Source organism: Natrix helvetica, assembly GCF_964273705.1.
Source record: "Natrix helvetica genome assembly, chromosome: 3".
NCBI classification, from domain to species: domain Eukaryota; kingdom Metazoa; phylum Chordata; class Lepidosauria; order Squamata; family Natricidae; genus Natrix; species Natrix helvetica.
This window is the reverse complement of record NC_138549.1, coordinates 105271601-105293762: the sequence shown is the minus strand read 5'-3', so window position 1 is coordinate 105293762 and position 22162 is coordinate 105271601. Positions and strand designations below refer to the sequence as shown.

General features: G+C 36.7%; 1 protein-coding gene across 1 annotated transcript; it reads right to left on the bottom strand.

Moving 5' to 3' along the window:
* Window positions 1–498: 498 nt before the first annotated feature.
* On the bottom strand, window positions 499–21835 carry TM2D1 (TM2 domain containing 1). Its single transcript, XM_081948006.1, has 7 exons — window positions 21455–21835; window positions 19992–20065; window positions 19298–19406; window positions 15697–15788; window positions 11647–11720; window positions 10267–10385; window positions 499–1243 (listed from the first exon to the last, which is right to left on the bottom strand). Exons 1-6 carry the CDS (start codon window positions 21775–21777, stop codon window positions 10275–10277), a joined length of 783 nt encoding a protein of 260 aa, XP_081804132.1. The 5' UTR covers window positions 21778–21835; the 3' UTR covers window positions 499–1243; window positions 10267–10274.
* Between the last annotated feature and the right edge of the window lie 327 nt (window positions 21836–22162).

Here is a 22162-nt window from a genome sequence, read left to right as displayed (position 1 = left end):
AATGGCACCTGTGCCCATGAAGCACCACAATGTAGACACGTATAGTAGCTTGAGACTTCTCTAGTTCTACCTTTGTTTGCTTACCAGAGGATAATTGGACATATTATTTCCTTAACAGAAATCTGTTAAATATATATATATATATATATCCATGTTTGGAACTCTCTTAGTAGCGGCAAATCTAAGCTAGGAGTTGTAGAGCGTTCGACATCAATTTTTAAAGAGCTTGTAAAGTGGATTTGACTTTAAACAACAGTTAAGATCTTCCAAGCTGACAAAAGTGACATTACCAATAACCAGTTGTGTACAGGGATACAAGATATTTTATGATTGGAGAAGTGACATGTATTTATGTTTAGATTCCTCAAGAACAGCAAGATAAAAATGCTACAAATATTTAACTCCAACCTGGGAAAAGAGACAATGATGTAAATGTTCCTAGGGAACAATATTCTTATTCTATTGAAGGAGGTGAGCCAAGACACTTAAGCTCTGGAGAACCTTTAACATAGGAAGCTATTTATCATAACAAGCTTGGTTGAGACTGCTCCCCATACTGAACCAATTAGAGAAGCTTATTTCGTCATACTCCATAACTCGCCATGATAGGTTTCCAAACCTGGCGCAGTGCAGTAATTGAATTTTGATCAAACACACATGGCCCATAACCCACTATGTGAAACTTTCAGAACAGTTCGCAGCTTCTAAATATCCCATCAACTTATTGCCAAAAGGACAGAATGTACTTGATGTCAGGGAGCGAGGGAGGGAGTGAATGAGCTGGAACCTGGTACATCTGCACAACAACACATTTTTGTGTGTGATTTCTCCTTTTCTCATTTTTAAATAGCAGTAGGAAACGGGATGTTGAGTGCTGAGGTAATTGCTTCTTGTTTTTCCCTTTACATCCACACACCTTTTTCGGTTTTGGTACAACTTGTATAAAGTTTTTTGTGCAGTACTTCATGATGCATTCATCATTAAAAGTCCATCGGTTGCTTTATTTACCAAACGATTTAAAAGATAAGTCACTGTCTTGTTTTCAATAAGGTTACAGTTGGGGCCAAGGCTCTAGCTCCTTTTGTCAGCAGAGTGTCTAATAACACAGCATACTATTTTTCCTTTGTGCACAAACAGCTGATGACAAAAGAGTTGATGAAATTTCTCAGTCCTCCATAGACGGCGCTCTTCCATCATTTCATACACAGGCATCTTCTCACACTCAAATAAAGTAAGTGAACTCCTGGAAAGAAAATGATCAGCCATAAAATGGGTGTATAGCTAAAGTATAAGAGAATACATTTAAAGCTTTTTTCCTCCTTGGCAAGTACAAAGAGCACAGCCCAAAAATTTAAGATTGTACAGCTTTAGTCCTCCTTGCAATAATAAAATTAAGCATTGTTATACAGCACTTGAAGAGCAGTTATACTAGTGACGGTGAACCTTTTAGGCCATAGTGTGTCCAAATTGGTAAGTGTAGGGGTGAGCGCCAGAATACCAGAAACCTGGCAACCAGCTGGCCAGCACACATCTGCATGTCGAAAACCCGACGACCAGCTGGCCGGCACGCATGGACACATCAGAACCCCGACGACCAACTGGCTGAGCTGGGGCGCATGTCCAGAGAGAGGGCTCTGTGTGCCACCTGTGGCATGCATGCCATAGGTTCACCATCACGGAGTTATATCATATTATCAAGAAGGAAGCTTATTTTGTCTTCAATTTTGTTTTATCCATTATTTTACTGTATAAGATTCTATATTCAGATAAGTTACTATGCAATGGACACCCAATGGAATTTTCTTCCAACACCGTCACCCCATACTTCCAACACATTTCCAGCACTGCTTGCAAAATCATAGTTTGATAGTTATGTTGCATAAGCATATTTGTTTTTCTTCCTTGCTTATATCGCTATCTGTAATCTAAGGCAGTGGTTCTCAAACAGTTTGGTCCCATGACCCTTTTAGGTTCTTAAAAGGCTCGATGGTCTCAAAGAACTTTGATTTGTTGACTGATATGTGTGCGTCTTTGAGTCTATCTTGACTCTTGGAGACTTCAGAACACGTCCCTGCAATATTCCTAGCAAAATTTCAGAAAGAGTTTGCCTTTGCCTCTTTCCTAGGGCTGAGAGAGTGACTAGCCCAAGGACTCTGAGGCAGCTTTGGGCCTAAGACAGAACTAAAACTCACACTCTCCTAGGTTCTAGCCTCATGCCTTAACCACTACACCGAACTGGCTTTCTGATATTTACTATATTAGAATTTAAAATGAACAGTTAAAAAGATACTTACTTTACTTTGTGCATCCCATGAAAGGGTATTGGGACTCCCAAACTTTAAGAATTGTTGATCTAAGGTATATCTACAGTGTGGAATCTTAGTGCTCTCTGAGATTGGCTGTTTTCCTGCAGACAATTCATTGCCACACTAGGTAACATAGTCAGTACAGCCAAAAACAGCCAAGCACAAAGAGCACCAAGGACCCCACAGTTCAACCCAGAGCTACTAATATTCTCTTCTACGGGTGTATCTACAGTGTTCAAAACTACTGCCTATATTTAATATACTAGATGTGAAGTGGGACATTAGATACCTGAGGCTACCTTCTTTGAAAGAAACAAAGGAAATTCAGTAGTTACAGAATCTCACTTTATATTCTGGAACAGGATACTTCTGAATGATGTACTTTTGTTCAGCTTTCAGTTGTTCACACACTAATGAAATGTTATTTATTTTATCCCAATTACAAACCAGAACTTAGAAGGCCGTGTGTCTGCACACCTGCCACACGCAAAGAAGTCACCTTTAACAGAGCAACATATATGAAGAAACCTCATGACATGATACCAACCTAGCTAATGAGTTTACTAAGTTCTATAGAGATAATATAAATACATATTAAACTTTTTCCCGTTTAACCTATGCCTGAAAGATAGAGCTATCAGGACTGGCAGAGAGAGTCCTGTTTGTACTTAATATAGAGATTATTTTTGGTTGCCACGGCATAAAAAGATGTTGAGACATTAGAAAGAGTGCAGAGAAGAGCAACAAAGATTATTAGGGGACTGAAGGCTAAAACATGGGAAGAACTGTTGCAGGAATTGGGTATGTGTAATTTAATGAAAAGAAGGACTAGGGGGTGATACAATAGCAATTCCACTATCTAAGGGTCTGCCACAAAAAAGCGGGAGTCTATCTATTCTCCAAAATATCTGAAGGCAGGACAGGAAGCAAAGGATGGAAACAAATCAAAGAGAATAGCAAGCTAGAACTAAGGAGAAATTTCCTGACTGTTAGAATAATTAACCAGTAGAACAATTTGCCTCCAGAAGTTGTGAATGTTCCAACACTGGATATTTTTAAGAAGAGATTGGACAATCATTGGTCTGAAATGGTATAGGGTTTCCTGCCTGAGCAGGGGATTGGAATATAAGACATCCAAGGTCCCGTCAACTCTGTTATTCTGTTAAGCAAGACAGTGTGGGTTAGCGATATTGACATTTTCAGGTTAAAGGTTTGAAGGCAGAAATGAGAAAAGCTGTCTAGGTGAAACTTTTAAATGGAGCAAGTTTTCCTTGAAAACTGGTGTCAGAGGAGATAACATTACAAAAATAATCCAAAACCTGAGACAGTATTATTCACATATTTTTGGATGTGCTTCTGCAGGTAGAAAATACAGAATTGTGCATAGGAAAAACGTAATTTTTCTGGTTCTTAGACATGAACATATACTGTGGTTAAAAGCAGACTTTGCTAGAATAATTACCATACTAAAAGTCAATCAACTGAAAGCCAAAACTTTTCCCTGTTAATCATAAAAAATAAAAGTATTTTTTTATCCTTGTCTGTGGGAGAGGCTGAAAATGAACATAACTCCATTGCTATAAACAATGTAGTTCTACTCTGTATAAATGTACTGTTGTACAGCCATATAAACATCCCGTTCTGAAGAGGGATAAAGCAAATTTCTTCAGAAGAGGATTTACACAGCAATTTCATTAATAGATCATGATGTCTAGAATTGTCAAACACAATTTAGGAACGTTACGCTTCATATGCAGTTGCTGAAACTAATACATATATATGTATTATATATACATACATACATACATACATACATACATACATACATACATACATACATACATACATATATATATATATATATATATATATATATATATATATATATATATTTGTGTTACAACCCCTGGTATGCCCAAATATGGGAGGGAGCTCACTACTCCCCCTTTCTGTCCTTCGGTTCACTACAGAAGACCATCCAGGCAGAAAACCATATTTTTATTTTTTATGTTGCCTTTGCTATGTTTATGTTGTATTTGTGCTAATAAATATAGACAAACATAGCAAAGGCAACATTAAAAATAAAAATATGGTTTTCTGCCTGGATGGTCTTCTGTACTGAACCGAAGGACAGAAAGGGGGAGTAGTGAGCTCCCTCCCATATTTGGGCATACCAGGGGTTGTAACACAAATACATACCTATTTCCCTGGCTCAGCTGATAAGGAGGAGAGCCTGTGGCTTAGTGGCTAATACGTAATACAGCCCAGGTTCGAATCCCAGTAAGGGTATGGCTAGCTGATGCGAGCTAAATAGCTTGAAATAGATCTATACTAGTCTCCCTTTATTTATTTATCAGCACCAATACAACACACACACACAAACGTTTTCTGAAGGATTCTGAAAGCAGGCACATTCTTTTTTAATATATGCAATGGACTGTTAAACATACCACTTAAGCCTACATAACCTCCCATAAAAAATAAGAAATCCAGAGATATGTCACAATTAAAAAAATAAAATAAAATAGATGGATTGTATGTAATGTTATCACTGAAGCAAAACCTAGCAGTAAGACATTCAGAATGCACAACTGGGTTTTAAAAGTTCAGTATTTGCTTTCTACTATTAAAGCCTCAGCCTTGAATGAGAATTTGGTTTAAGCAGACGCTCTCTTGGTCTTGAGCAAAGGATAAAAGAGACATTGATGGTGAGTGGAACAATGCAAATACTAATAGGTGATAGTTAGGCATGCCTCTAGAAAATAGGAATCTCCTAAGGGTGAGGGAATCAAACCAAACTGTTTTGCTAAAAGCTGTATAAACACTTACGAATTCAGATATAGTTTCACTAAGAGAACATAATTAATATCAGGCATATCCACCATATAGAAAAACATTGTTTCTTACTGTCTTCCAAACTACCACTCAAATAACTACAATATCGATGTGGCTAGTAGTGGTGAGCAAATTAATCTACATTATTTGGAATATTCTACTATAGTTATGCCTTTATCCAGTTACAGAATACATAGATATGTAGGCATTCATCATCAAAAATGTAAATGGTATAAATGGTTGCATTATTCAGTAAGTATAGCAAGGTATTCTCTTCCCAGTCCACTTTTCCAGAGCTGACTCAAGAAGTAAACTTTACTGCAGAAAATTGGGAAACCGTAGAGATATTTTTCATCTAGTACCACAGAGAGATTGTTTCTTTTATATATGTTTGAAACATGGATCTCTACTCTCACTTTTTCATGCCAACATTTGCGTGGCTATTCATTTACTGACCTTGATGTTCTCTGCATGAGAATCAGAGTCTCCACAGCTTCAACCCTTACCAAAAATACCTGTGGAACAGTGCAATTAATTTTCCCAAGGGAATTACATGGCAAACAGGGACTGCTGTGGAAGGCCCTGCCCACCTATCCCCAGCGCTACTGCTGCTGCCCACCTCCAATACTGCACTGATGTCCTACTCCCGATGTCCATACCATGATCCCAATGCCCTGTTCCCCAAGCCCCAGACTGGAATCGCCTATGGGCCGGATGTGGCCCATGGGCTGTAAAATGATCAGGTCTGCCTTAGAAGGTGTGTCATTGTGTTTTATTTTTACAGATTTTACATAGTATAATCTACGTCTTAATTGCAGAATTTAGGATAGACTGTAACATTCAGTGGCCATTCAAAAACCCACACTGAACGTCTATCCCAAATTCTGAAATTAAATTTTAGATTACACTGTGCTGGCTAATTCAATCCAGATTAACAGTGTGAAAAATATCACTTAAGATGTAGCTGCCATAGACAAATAACAAATACCTCAGCCCACTGTAACAAAAAGCTTACGTACACACTTAATGGGTTGAAGAGCTTTACTGAAATAAAGATAACTATAATTAATATCTCATGAGTTTCACCACTTAAGTGCAGGTTCTGTTCCTCCGTGAAGATATTTATCACATTTAAAATGCATTTAAAGCCTTTAATACACACCAGCAGTTATAATATATTTACTACAATTGCCTTATCAAAGTAGGGTACGTGGTAGCTTTATTTTGAAAATATGACTTCACGTTGAACTTAAACTCTGTCATTATTGCAGGTGATAAAAGACTGAGAAGGACCATAAAAAAAATCTGTCAATATAGATAGAAGAGGACTTTATTTACAATTGCCATGCAGTTGGAGACTCTATTCTACAATTGGAACATTAGATCAGATCTTTAGCTATCTCATACAAATGCCTTATTTGGTCTGAAAGCTGACAGCATGACTTTAACACTATTTGCTATGTATTAAAGATACATATATTTGTTAGAGATATGCTGGGAACTAATGTTCCAATCTCAGTATTTAATGGGGGCAGAATGAACTCAAAATAGTACTGGTGCCCTACAGATAATAATAATAATAATAATAATAATAATAATAATAATAATAATAATAATAATAATAATAATAATAATAATAATTGTCCTTGAATCAGTAGTGGCTTAGCACTGAGAACCAACCTAGGCACCTACCATCACTAATGATGAGAAGAAACCAACAAAATTCCACTTTGGATCAGTCATCGCCCGGGTCAACAAGGACCACATCAGATGCTATGGCTCTTGGACATCTGTCGCAAAAGGGGCTACAGGGCTCAGTTGTTACTGCCAGGGCGTGCAACTGCAAAGGGACTGGAACCAAAGCGCAAAACTTGGACAACTGGAGACAATCGACCAATCCTCAAATATTACTATCAGGCAGAACCAACAGCCAGGGGATTTAAAAAAAGAATGATAAATTGCAGTTTCCTGCAATAACACCAGCTGAACTGCAAAAAACTGCACTACTCGGCACATCTTATATTTTAAGAAGGTACTTGGTTGATACCTAGGACGCTGGCAGCAAACCGTATCAACCATTAGCACCAGTCACTGGTATTTGTAATGCATTTTTGAATGTTCAATTGGCTGAGTTTCATGTTTAATGAATAAAGTATATAATAATAATGTAAAGTGGTAGCCCATGCTGAGTGCTGCTTCTCATCTAGACCCAGAAAAATTAACCCAGGTAGTGATTTTTAAAAGATTATACTTTTAAAAAATTCCATACTAAACAATAGAAGCAACAGTTAAGAATTCATTTTGTTACCAGACAGCAAAATAATAGCGTAATAGCGATAATTTGAAAAATACTTCCCCAAAATACAAAAATGTACATGCGCAGGGCACATTTTTTTTCTTTTGGATTAAACAGGCTGACAATAAATTTAAACAAATGTAGAATAATTGTTGCATTTGGAAATTCAACTGTTCAAAAGCCCATCTATATATTTTTGAACCTGCAGTTTTTCTGAAAAGAAAGCGCAGCTTGCAAAGAAAAGGGATGATAACATTCCAATCAACCATGAATGATGACTTCTCATGAAGTATTTAAAAGCAGTACTAAGGTTTTTGGGCAGTCAGTCAGCTTTTTGTTATTTCCAAAATGGCTCTTGATTTCTGAACATGTGATTAATTGGCCTTTCCCTTGTCTATCTACCTTTTCAACTTCAGGCCAATGACAACAGGCGTGGCAATATTACTAAAGTTTACTACCTATCACAATATATACATTTTCAGGGCATGGATAAGTTAAAAATATACTACCAAACACAAAATAAAACTAATGAATATATGACCTTTTATCCCATGATTAAAAGAGGGAAATATTGCATGTTCTTGACGTTTTGTGCACACTTTGCCTATGTTTCACTATTTTGACACTATAAATAAAAAATAAGGAGACTGTGCATGGAGGAAGAGTAAAAATAATGATTGTACAACATTAGCAGCTGTACCCTAATAGCATGTAATTGTCAATATTTAAAATATTTTTTTTTGTTTTTGAGTGACAAATGAAAAACAACAACTGGATTGCATTTTCTTGAATTGCTGTATTTGGAAAACAATTTCTGGCATTTTTGTGTTTTTAACTTTATATCCAACACAGCAACTGAATACATGGAACAATAGACACCAGGAGGTGTCTACACATCAGGAGAGCATGGGTTTTAATCCCGCCTTAGGCATGAAAGCGGGTTAGGTGACCTTGGGCCAATCTTTGTCTCAGGGCCTAATTTACCTTACAGAGTTGTTGCTATGGGCAAAATAGGAGGAGGGAAGGGTATTGGATATTTTTTATGCTTTGTGTTGTTTATAAAATAAATAAATAAATAAATAAATAAATAAATAAATAAATAAATAAATAAATACATACATACATACATACATACATACATACACATACATACATACATACATACATACATATATATATATGTTGTATTTGTACTGATAAATAAATAAAGGGAGACTAGTATAGATCTATTTCGAGCTAATTAGCTCTCATCAGCTAGCCATACCCTTACTGGGATTTGAACCTGTGCTGTTATATATCTCAGGCAGGAGCCTTAGCCACTAAGCCACAGGATCGCCTCCTTAGTGGCTTAGTGGCTAAGGCTCCTGTCTGAGATATATAACAGCACAGGTTCAAATCCCAGTAAGGGTATGGCTAGCTGATGAGAGCTAATTAGCTCGAAATAGATCTATACTAGTCTCCCTTTATTTATTCATCAGTACAAATACAACACAAATATAAAAGGCAACATTAAAAATAAGAATATGGTTTTCTGCCTGCATGGTCTTCTGAGATGAAGCCGAAGGACAGAAAGAGGGAGTAGTGACCTTATATACACACACACACACACACACACACACACACACATATGTGTGTGTGTGTGTGTGTGTGTGTGTGTGTGTGTTACAACCCCTGGTATGCCCAAATATGGGAGGGAGCTCACTCCTCCCTCTTTCTGTCCTTTCGGCTCATCACAGAAAACCATCCAGGCAGAAACCCATATTTTTATTTTTAACGTTGCCTTTTTATATTTGTGTTGTATTTGTGCTGATAAAATAAATACCAGGGGTTGTAACACAAACACATACTTATTTCCCTGGCTCAGCTGATAAAGGAGGAGAAGCCTGTGGCATAGTGGCTAAGACTCTTGCCTGGTGTATAATACAGCCCAGGTTCGAATCCCAGTAAGGGTATGGCTAGCTGATGAGAGCTAAATAGCTCGAAATGGATCTATACTAGTTTCCCTTTATTTTATCAGCACAAATACAACACACACACACACACACACACACACACACACATATATATATATATATATATATATATGATATAAATTAAATACTGTAAATTGCCACCATTACACATTACATTCAAAATCTGATTTTTAAAACATTTCTTCATAAATATGAACAATTTCATCTTGTTTATAGATTCTGCATTCGTGTAAGGATAAAACATGTTTTTCAGAATTATTAAAAAGATGGTTCAAAATCAAGGTTATCAGATAGATACATATCTTTGCAGAAAGGATTTTCTTTTTTTTTTAGGCCTTTTTAATGTTATTTCCCATTATATTATAAATTCATCTCCGCTGAAAAAGTAATCTATTAGTATAGGATGGGTATGTATATAAGTGGAGCTGGCAAGAACCACACTGAAAAGGCACGCAGCAATATCTTGTGTATTCCCTTAGTTCATTCCAATTAAGTTATTTTTATAGATTTTTAGAAATCATAACTGAAAGGAATGAAAGGAAATAGCTTTATTATTTTATCCCTTTGTATAAATCAGGGTTGGGTAACTATGATAACTTTACTACCTGTGGACTTCAACTCCCAGAATTCCCGAGCCAGCCATGCTGATTCGGGAATTCTGGGAGTTGAAGTCCGCAGGTAATAAAGCTGCCATACTGTAATTACCCACCTCTGATATAAAGTAATTCTGTTTGACAAAAATAGCTTAATTGGTCAAAGACCCGAGTCCCGCCCCGAGTTCCTTTTGGGAGAGGGGGCGGTCTAGAAGCATGAATAATAAATAAAGACAACATTATTTTCAGATTAAGAAACTTACTGGCAAGATTAAGGGTACATTTGAGGTTTTCTATATGTATCATTCGTAATACTCAGCCTGGTAAGCCTTGCACCATAATAATCTATTATGTAGTTAGAACCGTCAGAAGGACCCACGATCTGGAAAAGGAGGTATTACATTGTTAAAAAGTTTATTTTAAAATACACATTACACACACATCTTCTGCTATATCTATGATATTGCATTTATAATGGCTACAAAGCAACTATAAAACTCATAACATGTCTGAAATTCTCCTCGATGTAAGCAGATAAATAGCCGGTACTTGTCTGAGGTAAAATGCATTTCCCCAAGAAGTTACAAGCTTGGAAAGACAAAGTGGGAGAGAGATAATTTTGGAAGAATATTGGCTTTGCTGTGTAAGCCCACAGGGAGCAGCTTTCACAAAATAGGAGAACCTGCAAAATATATTAACAATTGAAAACAACAAGCATCTTTAATTCTTACCTAATCTAATTCTAATGAAATTATTAGTTTATTAAAGGAGAAGCTGCACTAATTTGCTTATGATTTTATGGAGTCACAGCGCCACAGAGTTTGGGGAGCTCTGAATTATGATATTAAGAAGGAATTGTAATTAACAAGTTGATTCTAGGACCAGAAATCCAGGTTCAGATTCATCATCAGTTCAAGCTCTCTGTTTTTTTCCATTTGGCTATATTAAAAATTACATGGAAATTAACTTCTGATGGTATACATGTAGTTTCAAGTACATTTTTCATACTAAATGTGGGGAAATTTAATTCAAAAGACATGTGTGTAGGAAAAAATAAAAATGTATATCACAATATTCTATCAGGAAAAAAACAAGAACTGATGCTCTTCAACTTGTGAAACTACTAGGAATACAATCAAAACTACTGGAGTTTAATTAACTTTTAAAAATCTTTTAACAGCTTTGACTAAGCGGAACTTAATGTATTAGATTCTGACCTGTATGCAACGATAGATACTAAAATAAGCAGAAGCTTTGTACTAGCAAATGTTTCTGCTACATTTATATAATGAAGGTTTTCATATCCATGGACTTATTAAACATCCATTTAATAAAATATTCAAATATAAATGTATTTTTATTTTTTCCAATTCTTAAACATTCTTCTGAACACTACCTTTAATATACAAGCTTCTCTGATAAATTTTCAATATAGGAAAGCCATATAATGATATACGGGCAAATTGATGCTTAGATGTCTAATTGCACAGAATTTGTGTAGGATTTTTCTTATCTAAAAACAAATCTATAAACAACTATTCAGATTTTTTTAAAAAGCAATGTGCTAGAAATCTGTTGCTAGATGTCTAAGTGCATCTCAGACCTAAAAAAAAGGACTTTTCTGCTGGATGTTTTGAACTTACCTGCATTGAAATCAAAATGAAGTCAATCAAACTACCGATTCCACAAAATCCCACTGTACAAAACTTTAACAAACCTGTGAAAAAAGTTGTAATTATGCCAATCAGTGGGTGTATTTTAGAAAAATTATTAATTATCATAGGTATAGGGAAACCCCGGGTTTTTAAAAAAAAACTATTTCTGAATTAGTAGCTTCCTCTTAATCCATATACATAGGCAATCCTAAACAAAACTTTAAATCACTGAAGTTTCAAAAACCAAAAAGGACTGCTGAAAAACAAGCTATCCAAAGCAACTTTTTAACAAGTTTGGAAAAAAAAGCGATTCTTTAAATCTAATAGACATGCCAGCCCAATTTGTGGGACAGGGAGAAGGAAAACATTGTTTGGTGACCCACCAACACAGCAAATTGTACATAATAATGTCGTTTATACTTTTAGACAATCAACATAAAATAACTTTGGTAAAAGACAAGAAGTCTTTAGTACTTCTCTCCAAGATGACAGATCATTTCTTACTTGTAGCAATTAGGGTTTATTTTAGGTTGGATTACTAGAGCTTGTGGTCATATGATACTATTATACTATAATCTGCAATTACCCAATTAATTATAATATCAATCCACCTTGGCCTCTTCAGAACCAAGTATTAACAATCTGATTTATTCAACTTCCACAAAACTATTATTTGCAATTATCAGGCATATGTTTCCTACTGTGAGAAATAACTACACAATCTATATTATGTACTTTTGTCTCTGAGAAAAAAGGGCAGTATCAGACATGTGAACATTTCTGCAACTAGGAATTGCATAGATGGTTTTTAAAATTAGATGTATAGCAGCTATGTGGGAATCTAAATAGTCTGGGATTCAAAAAGAGAGTAGTTTAGCAGAGGAAAACAGATTTGAATTAAAGTACTTCATTGTACAAACATCAAAACAAACAAAAAAAGGTAAGAGCCCATAATTAGATGAAAATTTTATAAGCTTAGTGTAAACACAGCTGACTTTGCTTCCAACTTCAAAATCTTTTAAAAGTTCTCAACAAGTAAGACATCAGCAGCAAACCATACTAAAAGTACAAAGCAGTTCGAAACACGAAACATGACTCAAGTTACTTGAGTATCACATCATAAGGCTGGCTTTCTGCTTATTTTTCCATCATTATGTTTAGTTTTAAGTCTAAAATAATGGAGCAGTGGCATCCATGAAGTTGTTCAGAAAAAAAAGTCTTCACATTTCTAACAGTGCTGCTTATTCTCCTAAGCAAAATCTGTACACAAAACTACATCATGGAAAAGGATAACCTGGTCAGAATTATGTCTTAGCAATTTTTATTATGTGTGGGTCCATCTTGGCTAAGCCTTTAGAAACTTCAACTCGTTCAAATCCTGTCATCCATTTATAGTGTGATCTTATTATTCTAACGGAACTTCATAAGATGTTAATTTGTTTCTGGACACAATTCAATAAACTCTTTTGACTTCTAAATCCCTTAGTTTGAGATGCAAGTATTTTAATGGAATATCTGAACCATATAAATCTGAAGAAATACTTAAATATTCTCCTCCAGGTACAAAATATGAAGTTAAACAGATGGCCTTTTCTATGAACTCAACCACCTATAAAAACTTTCTGCCAAGAAATGGCAGCCTCATACCGTTTTTTATTCTGTTGATAGGTAAGACAAATCCTGTCTTACTATTTATTATTTCCATGTATAAATTATCATTTATTGTCTTTTCAAATTGCTGTTATTTGTATGGAATCATCAAGATACTAAAATACAATGTTGTAAGGACACTTTTCAGTAAATAAAGCTGGAAGGCAATAAAAAATTAGGTTAATTTTCACCTTAGAACTTGTGCTATGTATTATTATGCATAAATATGACAAACAGTTCTCTTTATAGTAATTACTGACATCCAAATTATAAAATGCAGATACCAGCAAAAACACTAGTTTTTAAGAGTTACACTTTTGGATGAAAAAGTATTCATCCCATTTTGGATTTTCTAAGTACTTGCTGATCTTGGCCACTGTCAAGTAACATAACTTTTATAAGCCCCACTGATATTTAAAAAAAAAGTCTGAGTGAACAACAACAACAACAACTTTTGGGGCTTGTTTCATTTGACTTATAAACTAAGCCACTGAATAGTCCATGTCCCAGGGAGAAAAAAATAACTGTCACTTTAGCCTCACAGAAAGTGGTTGCATCCCTTTCTGCAACAAAACTAACGAGTCCTGCAAAAAGATTATTATTCTCTCTGTTTGTTGCAGAGGAATTCTGATCCATCCCTCCAAAGAAAACAGTTTCAACTTAATGCATTTGGGGATTTTCTAGCATGTGCTCACCTTTCGATCATACTATATTTCTATGAGGTTTGGGTAAAGGTATTTTAGGTTCAAAAATTGAGTTTCTTCTTCTACATCCATTGTCATGTAAACTTCTTTGTAAGTTTGTGATCAGTCTTCTTGTCTGACTCACGTGTTGGGAACCCCCCAGCCAGGAAGGGAGGAGGGCTCAAGCGGGGATCTAACCTTGAGTCCTTGTGCAGATGCAAGAGACTTAGGCCTGATCCCTCCTACGTTTCATAGAATCTTATTTGTTTATTCCCAAGGGAAGACAAATCAGCATGAGCCTTTTAAAAGGTTCTGCTAAAAACCAGAATTCATCTTCATTCAACAATGGCAGACTTTTCAGCTCCTCAGGCAGCAAAGCACCTCCCAAACATAATACTACCACCTACCACTGCCATTATTGACAGCTGGTAGACAATTCCTATTAAGGAGTGCAGTGTTTCACTTGTGACATCCATGTAACCACTTTTGGATAATCTGTTGGTAGAGTACACTTCCAGAAGTCTGGAGCATCTTCCAGGTTTCATTTGTTTGTCAGCAGACTAAGGCAAGTAACAATATTTTAGTGATTCAAAGCTTCTAATCTCTGACAAATCCCACTTCAACTTGGTATTTTTCTGATGATAAAATTATAATTATCCGTTTTAGCAATGCTCTGTTTATATACCACTAGGATCCACATGATGTTCTGATAATGTTCAGTTGTAAAAATATGGTAACTGAAAATCCAAAAGTGGTGGATATTTTTTCACACAAGAGTACTGCCAAGAATTCTATTTAATAATGTGTCATTTCCTGCACTTCCACCCTACAAAATCTGTTTTTAACAGGGGGGGGGGGATGCAATGGGTTAGAAGCCAATTGAGACATTCCAACACAACAATCTATAATCTAAAAGAATTCCAGGGAGTCATAGTATCTCAAACTGCTGATAGAACAGTTAAAATCCTTGTTCCTTCCATCTCTAATCTACAACACATTATAAAGGGTGCCCCCCCCTTTATAAAAATCATTTGTGATTTTTTTGCACAAATAGATAGCTTTGTAATAAGCAAACACTGCTAAAGCTTACTGGGCAACGTATTAATTTTTCAGGTGGAACTCAGAAGGAAATCTAGTATAAATGATCCTACCCACTCTTTTTATTGTGTGATGAAATACAAAAATATAATATTCTTGGAGGTTCTCTATTTCATATAGGAGTCCTCAATTTACAGTCCATTTAGTGACCGTTCAAAGTTATAATGGCACTGAAAAAAGTGATGATTAGTTTTCACACTTATGACCATTGCAACATCCCCATGGTCACGTGATCAAAACTTGGATGCTTGGCAACTGGCATGTATTTATGATGGTTGCAGTGTCCTGAGGCCATGTGATCACCTTTTGTGACATTTTGACAAGCAAATCAATGGGGACTTCAGATTCACTTAACAGCCATATTGCTAACTTAATAACTATGGTGATTCATTGAACAACTGTGGTAAGAAAGGTCATAAAATGGGGCTAAATTCACTTAACAACTGTCTTGATTAGCAATAGACATTTTGGGCTCAATTGCAATCATAAGCCAGGACTACCTGTATTTGCCAAATATGTAAACCTCAATTCCAGCTTGACATCTATATAAGCCACTGTCACTTAAGAATACAAATGGAATATAAATAAATAAAAAGGAGGAACTTACCTAATGCAGGATATCCTAGATAAAACCGGTCTGCTCCCAACCAGCCAAGAAACAAAGACAAAGCTACTGCTACTTTATAGGAGTAACCATTTCTAGAAATAAAAATAGGAGAGAAAATCGCTGAATCAGTTTTTGAATTCATTTTCTTCACTCCATTAATTATTTAACACTAGAACTTTCAAACTGTCAAACCTGAAGCAAATGGAAACCCAGATATACTTAACACCAAACAATAATATAAAAAGGAGTGAAGGATTTCTCCATTATTAGACCATTAATATTTCATGCGAGAAAGAAAGAGACATTGCAGGGGTTGAATACAATTTCGGACTGGGCTACTCTTGTACAAACACAAACCCAGTAAAGCCAGTGTTACTTACTATAGGCATTTTTATAGAATAAAGTAAAAACAAACTAGTGTTTTTATTGATTTTCATACCTCAATATTTCCTCATGCAACAACAACAAGAACTGTATATATCCTTGTTTGAATTACTCGGAAAATGTATTTCAAACTGCATTGTGCCATTGTTCAGACAGATACATTTTAATTTTTCCAGATATAGAGAAAAATCAAAGGTAATAAACTGTCATTTTAAATGAGGAATTTTGCACTTATCATTCTAGCATTACATGGTAGTCCAAAAATAAGAGCATAAAAATGCTAGCACCTTTGACTATTCTACAAGCCAAATCTTTGATTAGCAGTTCAGTCATCTCCACTATTCATACCATATCATAGGTGCCAGTTGCAAAGATAGAATTCAAGCTAATTAAGACTTGGAAGATTCGTTTCTCTTGTCATGTATATGTATACATCCAAAGTAGACTGTGTTGTTTCCCTGTGTTATATAATACATGTGGGTATATGGATAATTTTGTATTTATTTATTTATTTTGTCATGTTTATTGTAGCGTATGTTGGATGTGGAGACCCTTTGAGAGCTGTATGTAATGAAATTTCATTTTAATGTATGCTGATTAGTGTGCATTCAAAGTGACAATAAAGTTATTCTAAGTTCTAAGGGAGGTAAAACCTTGTCAATGAGATTCACTTCCCAAATGATAACAAGATTGTAATTCAACATGTTTTATTCCATGTTTTTTCCTATAAAATAGGGGGAAATCCTTGTCTAATTTCTATCAATTCAGTTCCTGAACACTTTACATAAAAACTCTTTACACATAACAACTGATTGATATGATTGACACCACCAGATGGATTCGTAACTGGCTGACCAACCACACTCAACGGGTAGTCCTCAATGGAACTGCATCTACATGGAGGGAAGTATGCAGTGGAGTACCCCAAGGCTCTGTTTTAGGCCTAGTACTCTTCAACATCTTCATCAATGATTTGGATGAGGGAATAAATGGGGAACTCATCAAATTTGCAGATGACACCAAGCTGGCAGGAATAGCCAACACTCCAGAACATAGGCTTAAGATACAGAAGGATCTTGACAAACTTGAACATTGGGCACTATCTAATAAAATGAAATTCAATGGTGAAAAGAGTAAGGTTCTACATTTAGGCAACAAAAATGGAATGCACAGGTACAGTATAGGTGGTACCTTGCTCAGTAGTAGTAACTGTGAAAGGGATCTTGGAGTCCTAGTGGACAACCATTTAAATATGAGCCAGCAGTGTGCAGCAGCTGCCAAAAAAGCCAACGCAGTCCTAGGCTGCATCAACAGAGGGATAGAATCAAGATCACGTGAAGTGTTGATGCCGCTTTATAATGCCTTGGTGAGGCCACACTTGGAATACAGCATTCAGTTCTGGTCGCCACGATGTAAAAAAGATGTGGAGACTCTAGAAAGAGTGCAGAGAAGAGCAACAAAGATGATTAGGGGAGTGGAGACTAAAACATATGAGGAACGGTTGCGGGAACTGGGTATGTCTAGTTTAATAGAAAGAAGGACTAGGGGAGACATGATAGCAGTGTTCCAATATCTCAGGGGTTGCCACAAAGAAGAGGGAGTCAAACTATTTTCCAAGGCACCTGAGGGTAGAACAAGAAGCAATGGGTGGAAACTAATCAAGGAAAGAAGCAACTTAGAACTGAGGAGAAATTTCCTGACAGTTAGAACAATTAATCAGTGGAACAGCTTGCCTCCAGAAGTTGTGAATGCTTCAACACTGGAAGTCTTTAAGAAGATGTTGGAGAGCCATTTGTCTGAAATGGTATAGGGTTTCCTGCCTAGGCAGGGGGTTGGACTAGAAGACCTCGAAGGTCCCTTCCAACTCTGCCATTGTATTTGTATTACTTGTATTGATTAAAACAATTAACTTACTTCAATTTATAAGTAGTAGCTACATGAACTATATGTGCACTAAGACTCGATTAATTCTGAACTACAGCATCTACTCATCTGTTTAGTCTAATGTGCTATGTGTTTGTAACAGACTTTCTGATTTTCAAATTAACATGCTTCAGGACTGAAGAAGTGCATTAGCACCAAGTCAAATAAAACATTATACATACAATCTTATATATCTTTTTCACTAATTCTCACTAATTCTTTGATCTCACATTTATTATGCAAATGTTTAGTTATGCTGAACATGCACATATATAATTGTAGCAATACATCAAGAGTTAAAATCAAATTATTGACATCTTGAACTAGTCAAGAAACAAATTGGTAGGCAATAAAGTAGGAATAACATCAGTTATTTATAGTTAGCACAAATCACGTTAGCAATATATGACTTTACCTTCAAAGATTAAACAAAAACCTATGCTTAAATCAATCTCTATAAAGATAAAGCAAATTTTTGAGCATATTATACATGAAAATAGTTCAGCTTGGATATTCCTACCCCATGAAAAACAGTAGTCATGCCAGTTTACAGCGCACACCTGACCTACCTGTGATTGTAAAAATATGCTACCAGTTTGCAATCAGAATTAATTTAACTCAGGTCTGTCAAAAACCACCCTGGAAAAAGTGATGGCCTGGCCCAAGGTGCCTCTTCCAGCAAAAACGGAGCTCGGGCGGGTTGCACGCGAGTCCTCCCAAGCTCCGTTTTCGCTGACAGAGGGTTGCAAGAGGCTGTTGCAGGTGAAAACAGAGCTCGGGAGCCCATTTTCTCTGGCAGAGCACTTGGGCCATCACAGGCGTCCCTGACACAAGTGATGTCGAGATGGCCATGCCCACCCTGGCCACACTCTCTCCGGTCCCCACCAAGGTCAAACACAACCCTGATTAAATTGAGTTTGACACCCCTGATTTAATATACCCAGAATTTTGAGTTCCAAACTGCTCTCCTCTCCTCTTCTCCAACCAACAGTTACTTAGTGGATTATGTTTCAATCTGTCCATTGACAGGCACAATCCAATGCATTAATAATCTTCCCTCTCCTAGGAGTTTCTGATCCCAAGTATGATAGCTATATGATCAAGTAAAGCAGGTATTAATTAAAGCAGGTCTAGTATTTCTACTCCATTTCTACCAGAACTGAAAGGAAAGTACTGCAGCACATTTCAAAACAATCAAGGTACGCATACAAATATGTAATTAAGTTATATAATGAATACATCAAATGTTCACTACCAATTGAATTCTTACATATTAAACAGAGCTACTACTTACACGCTTCGACACTCAATAGGTTTGTAAAATCCAGTTTCATTTCCAGTAAACTGAGTTTCATTTCCACTGAAATCTTTACAAGTAATATTTGGGGCTGGAAGACAGGCAACTAAGGACATAAAAATAGCAGCAGCATTATATATAGGACAGAAAACATTTCAAATGTAGAACACATAAAGCAAGTATCTTCTTAGCAAGACAACTAACATATAGCAGATGTTAAATTTAATCTTAACTTTAGTATTTTAAAGAGGAATAGATTAACTTTAAAAACTAAATATACAGTAAAAAAATTATTTGCACCTGTAATATTAATTCATGTCTAAAATATATGTGCAGCCAAAAAACATTTACTGGCAATAGCCATTATAACAATATGAAAGTTTTTAATATGCTTTTCTTTCTTTTTTTCTTTTTTTTTTAAGTTGTATTATTTTTGTTGCTTTTATTTTATTAATGATTGTTGATCAGCCACCCTGAGTCATATATACGAGGTGGACAGCAGGATAAATTGCAATAAACACATCACAAATCTTGTTACTTCATCTGAAGTATTTTTGCAGGGAAAGGCCCCATATCTACTTTAAATAAAACAAATTATATGATATTTAAGAGGAGGAAACATATACAGTTCATTCACTGGAAGCATTTGATTAAGGAATATGCAACATTAAACATGTTATGTAACTCTTACCATAGGCAGTGTGGTTAGTACACTTCATGGGTTCTTGGGTTGCATTGTCTATTTTAGGATGTTCGCATATATACGTTTGTACAATTAAGGAAAACAAACATAACCCAAGTTTCTGCAGTAGATTAAAACTAGTGATAGTATTGATTTTAATGAACCAAAAACTGTATGGGCTGAAATGGGCATATTTCCTTCTTTTACCCCAAAAAAATAAGTGATACAGCAATATTTCAGTTGGGAAGCTATTTTAATCAACAATATAGCCACCTCTGGCCTAAAATTTTCCAATACTCTGGGACCAGAACTACCAGAATTTCCTGTCATAGCAGCACATCGGGACGGCATTACATTAGGGAAGATTAAACAATAGGTTTAACAATGCAATAAATAGTGGGTTCACATAAATACGCTATAATTATTTCCTTGGCTTTACAATGTTATACAAACTTATCCACTGAGCTTTCTAAATCATGGCTTATGGTTTGCAGTTATATGAAAAACTAACCAATTTTGGCTGTTGCAATTAAACATGCTTGGCCGAACTATACAATAAAGGTAGTCCTCGACTTACAACAGTCCGTTTAGTGACTGTTTGAAGTTACAATGGCATTGAAAAGTGACTTATTTTTCACACACATGACTGTTGCAGCATCTCCATGGTCACTTGATTTAAATTTGGATGCTTGACAACTGGTTCATATTTATGACAGTTGCAGTGTTGGAAAGTTGCAGGAAGCAAAGTCCATGGGGAAGCCCGATTCACTTAATGGTGTTACTAGTTTAACAACTGCAGTGAGTCACTTAACAAATGTAGCAAGAAATTAGCAACATGAATTCTGGACTCGTAGGTCAAGGACTACTGTAGTACCTATTCACTGCAAGGATCAGGAAAAAAGTAAATTAGATTTTGTTCTGGGCCCATTGCCCACAGGGATATAGCTAAGTGCAAATACTTAGCTCCTCAAATGTTACAAAGCCTGACTTATTATGCATGAACCCAGCCACAAATTTCTGCCCCAGATCTCTTTCCACATAAGGGGTTTAAGTGGGTTATAATCATTCCATCCTAGGCCCATTGGCGGCTGCTATTAAGCCTTTGGTCCAGCAATCCTGGATTGTAATCAATAACCAGTATCCCACTCTCAACTACTATCTGCCATTTAGAAGTACAGGGGTGTAATTCAACAGGTACAGCTTCTTCAAGCACCCGGCTCATTATGCCTCGCACAACCGTTTTAGACCAGGGGTTTCCAACCTTGGCCACGTTTAGACTTGTGGACTTCAACTCCCAGAATTCCTCAGCCTGGCTGAGGAATTCTGGGAGTTGAAGTCCACAAGTCTTCCAATGGTCAAGGTTGGAGACCCCTGATAGAGAGCCGTCCCCGCCCCCTTCCTGCTCTCCCTCCCCGCAAAACCCATCACCACGGTGACCGGGTCCCCTTGGCATCCTCCCGCCTTCAGGATATTGGCCGATTCGCAGATCTTCGCACTTCAATGGAGCATCGTCGCTCGCCACACCCCGAGCCGCGAAATAAGCCAGCCACAAAGTCCACAACGGCCAGAGAGGTACCATGCCGCCTATCTTCGCCTGGCAGCGGCTTCTCCTGCCAGGCCGGCCCTGTTGAAAAAAAAGAAACCTCCTCCACCTCAGACGTTGCCGTAGCAGTCCTTTCGCGGAGCGCTCGACGCCATCGCGGAGCGCGCGAAGAAGGGCAGAGCAGACGCGACGTCTCCTGTCGGAAATGGGAAATCGGCCTTGCCCGTCACAAAGATGGCTACCTTTCCCCATTGTTTTCTTTAGGGACGAAGGCGAAACCCGCCGGCTTCTTCCCGGGCAACGGCTGCAAGAGGCATGAAAATGGGAAGCCGAGCGCCCTTACTAAAAATGGCTATTCGGGTTCAAAGCAACGGAAAGAAGTAACCCGGAATTGACCTTTAGCTGGAGGGGGGGGGGTTCAGCCGGCTGTTACCTTTGCTGCACGACGTTTCAGGTTCCCAGTTTCAATTGGTTAAGCGAGTCCTGATGGGAGGCAGGAAGAAACAAATACGGAGCAAAGCAGCGTTTATTTATTTTATTTTGTTTGGCTTGTCAAGCATGTATGAGAAAACAAGTATAAGTATGAATGTAACATATAAACTAAGTATAAGCAGGTATGTATATACATAAGAAATGA

Excerpts from the sequence above, each read along its gene's own strand:
- TM2D1 (XM_081948006.1), bottom strand. The coding sequence starts at position 21,777 with ATGGGGAAAGGTAGCCATCTTTGTGACGGGCAAGGCCGATTTCCCATT. Across the intron at positions 19,407-19,991 it reads TACTAACCACACTGCCTATG|TTGCCTGTCTTCCAGCCCCA; the intron begins GTAAGAGTTACA and ends TTATGTCCTTAG. Across the intron at positions 10,386-11,646 it reads TCATTTTGATTTCAATGCAG|ATCGTGGGTCCTTCTGACGG; the intron begins GTAAGTTCAAAA and ends CTCCTTTTCCAG.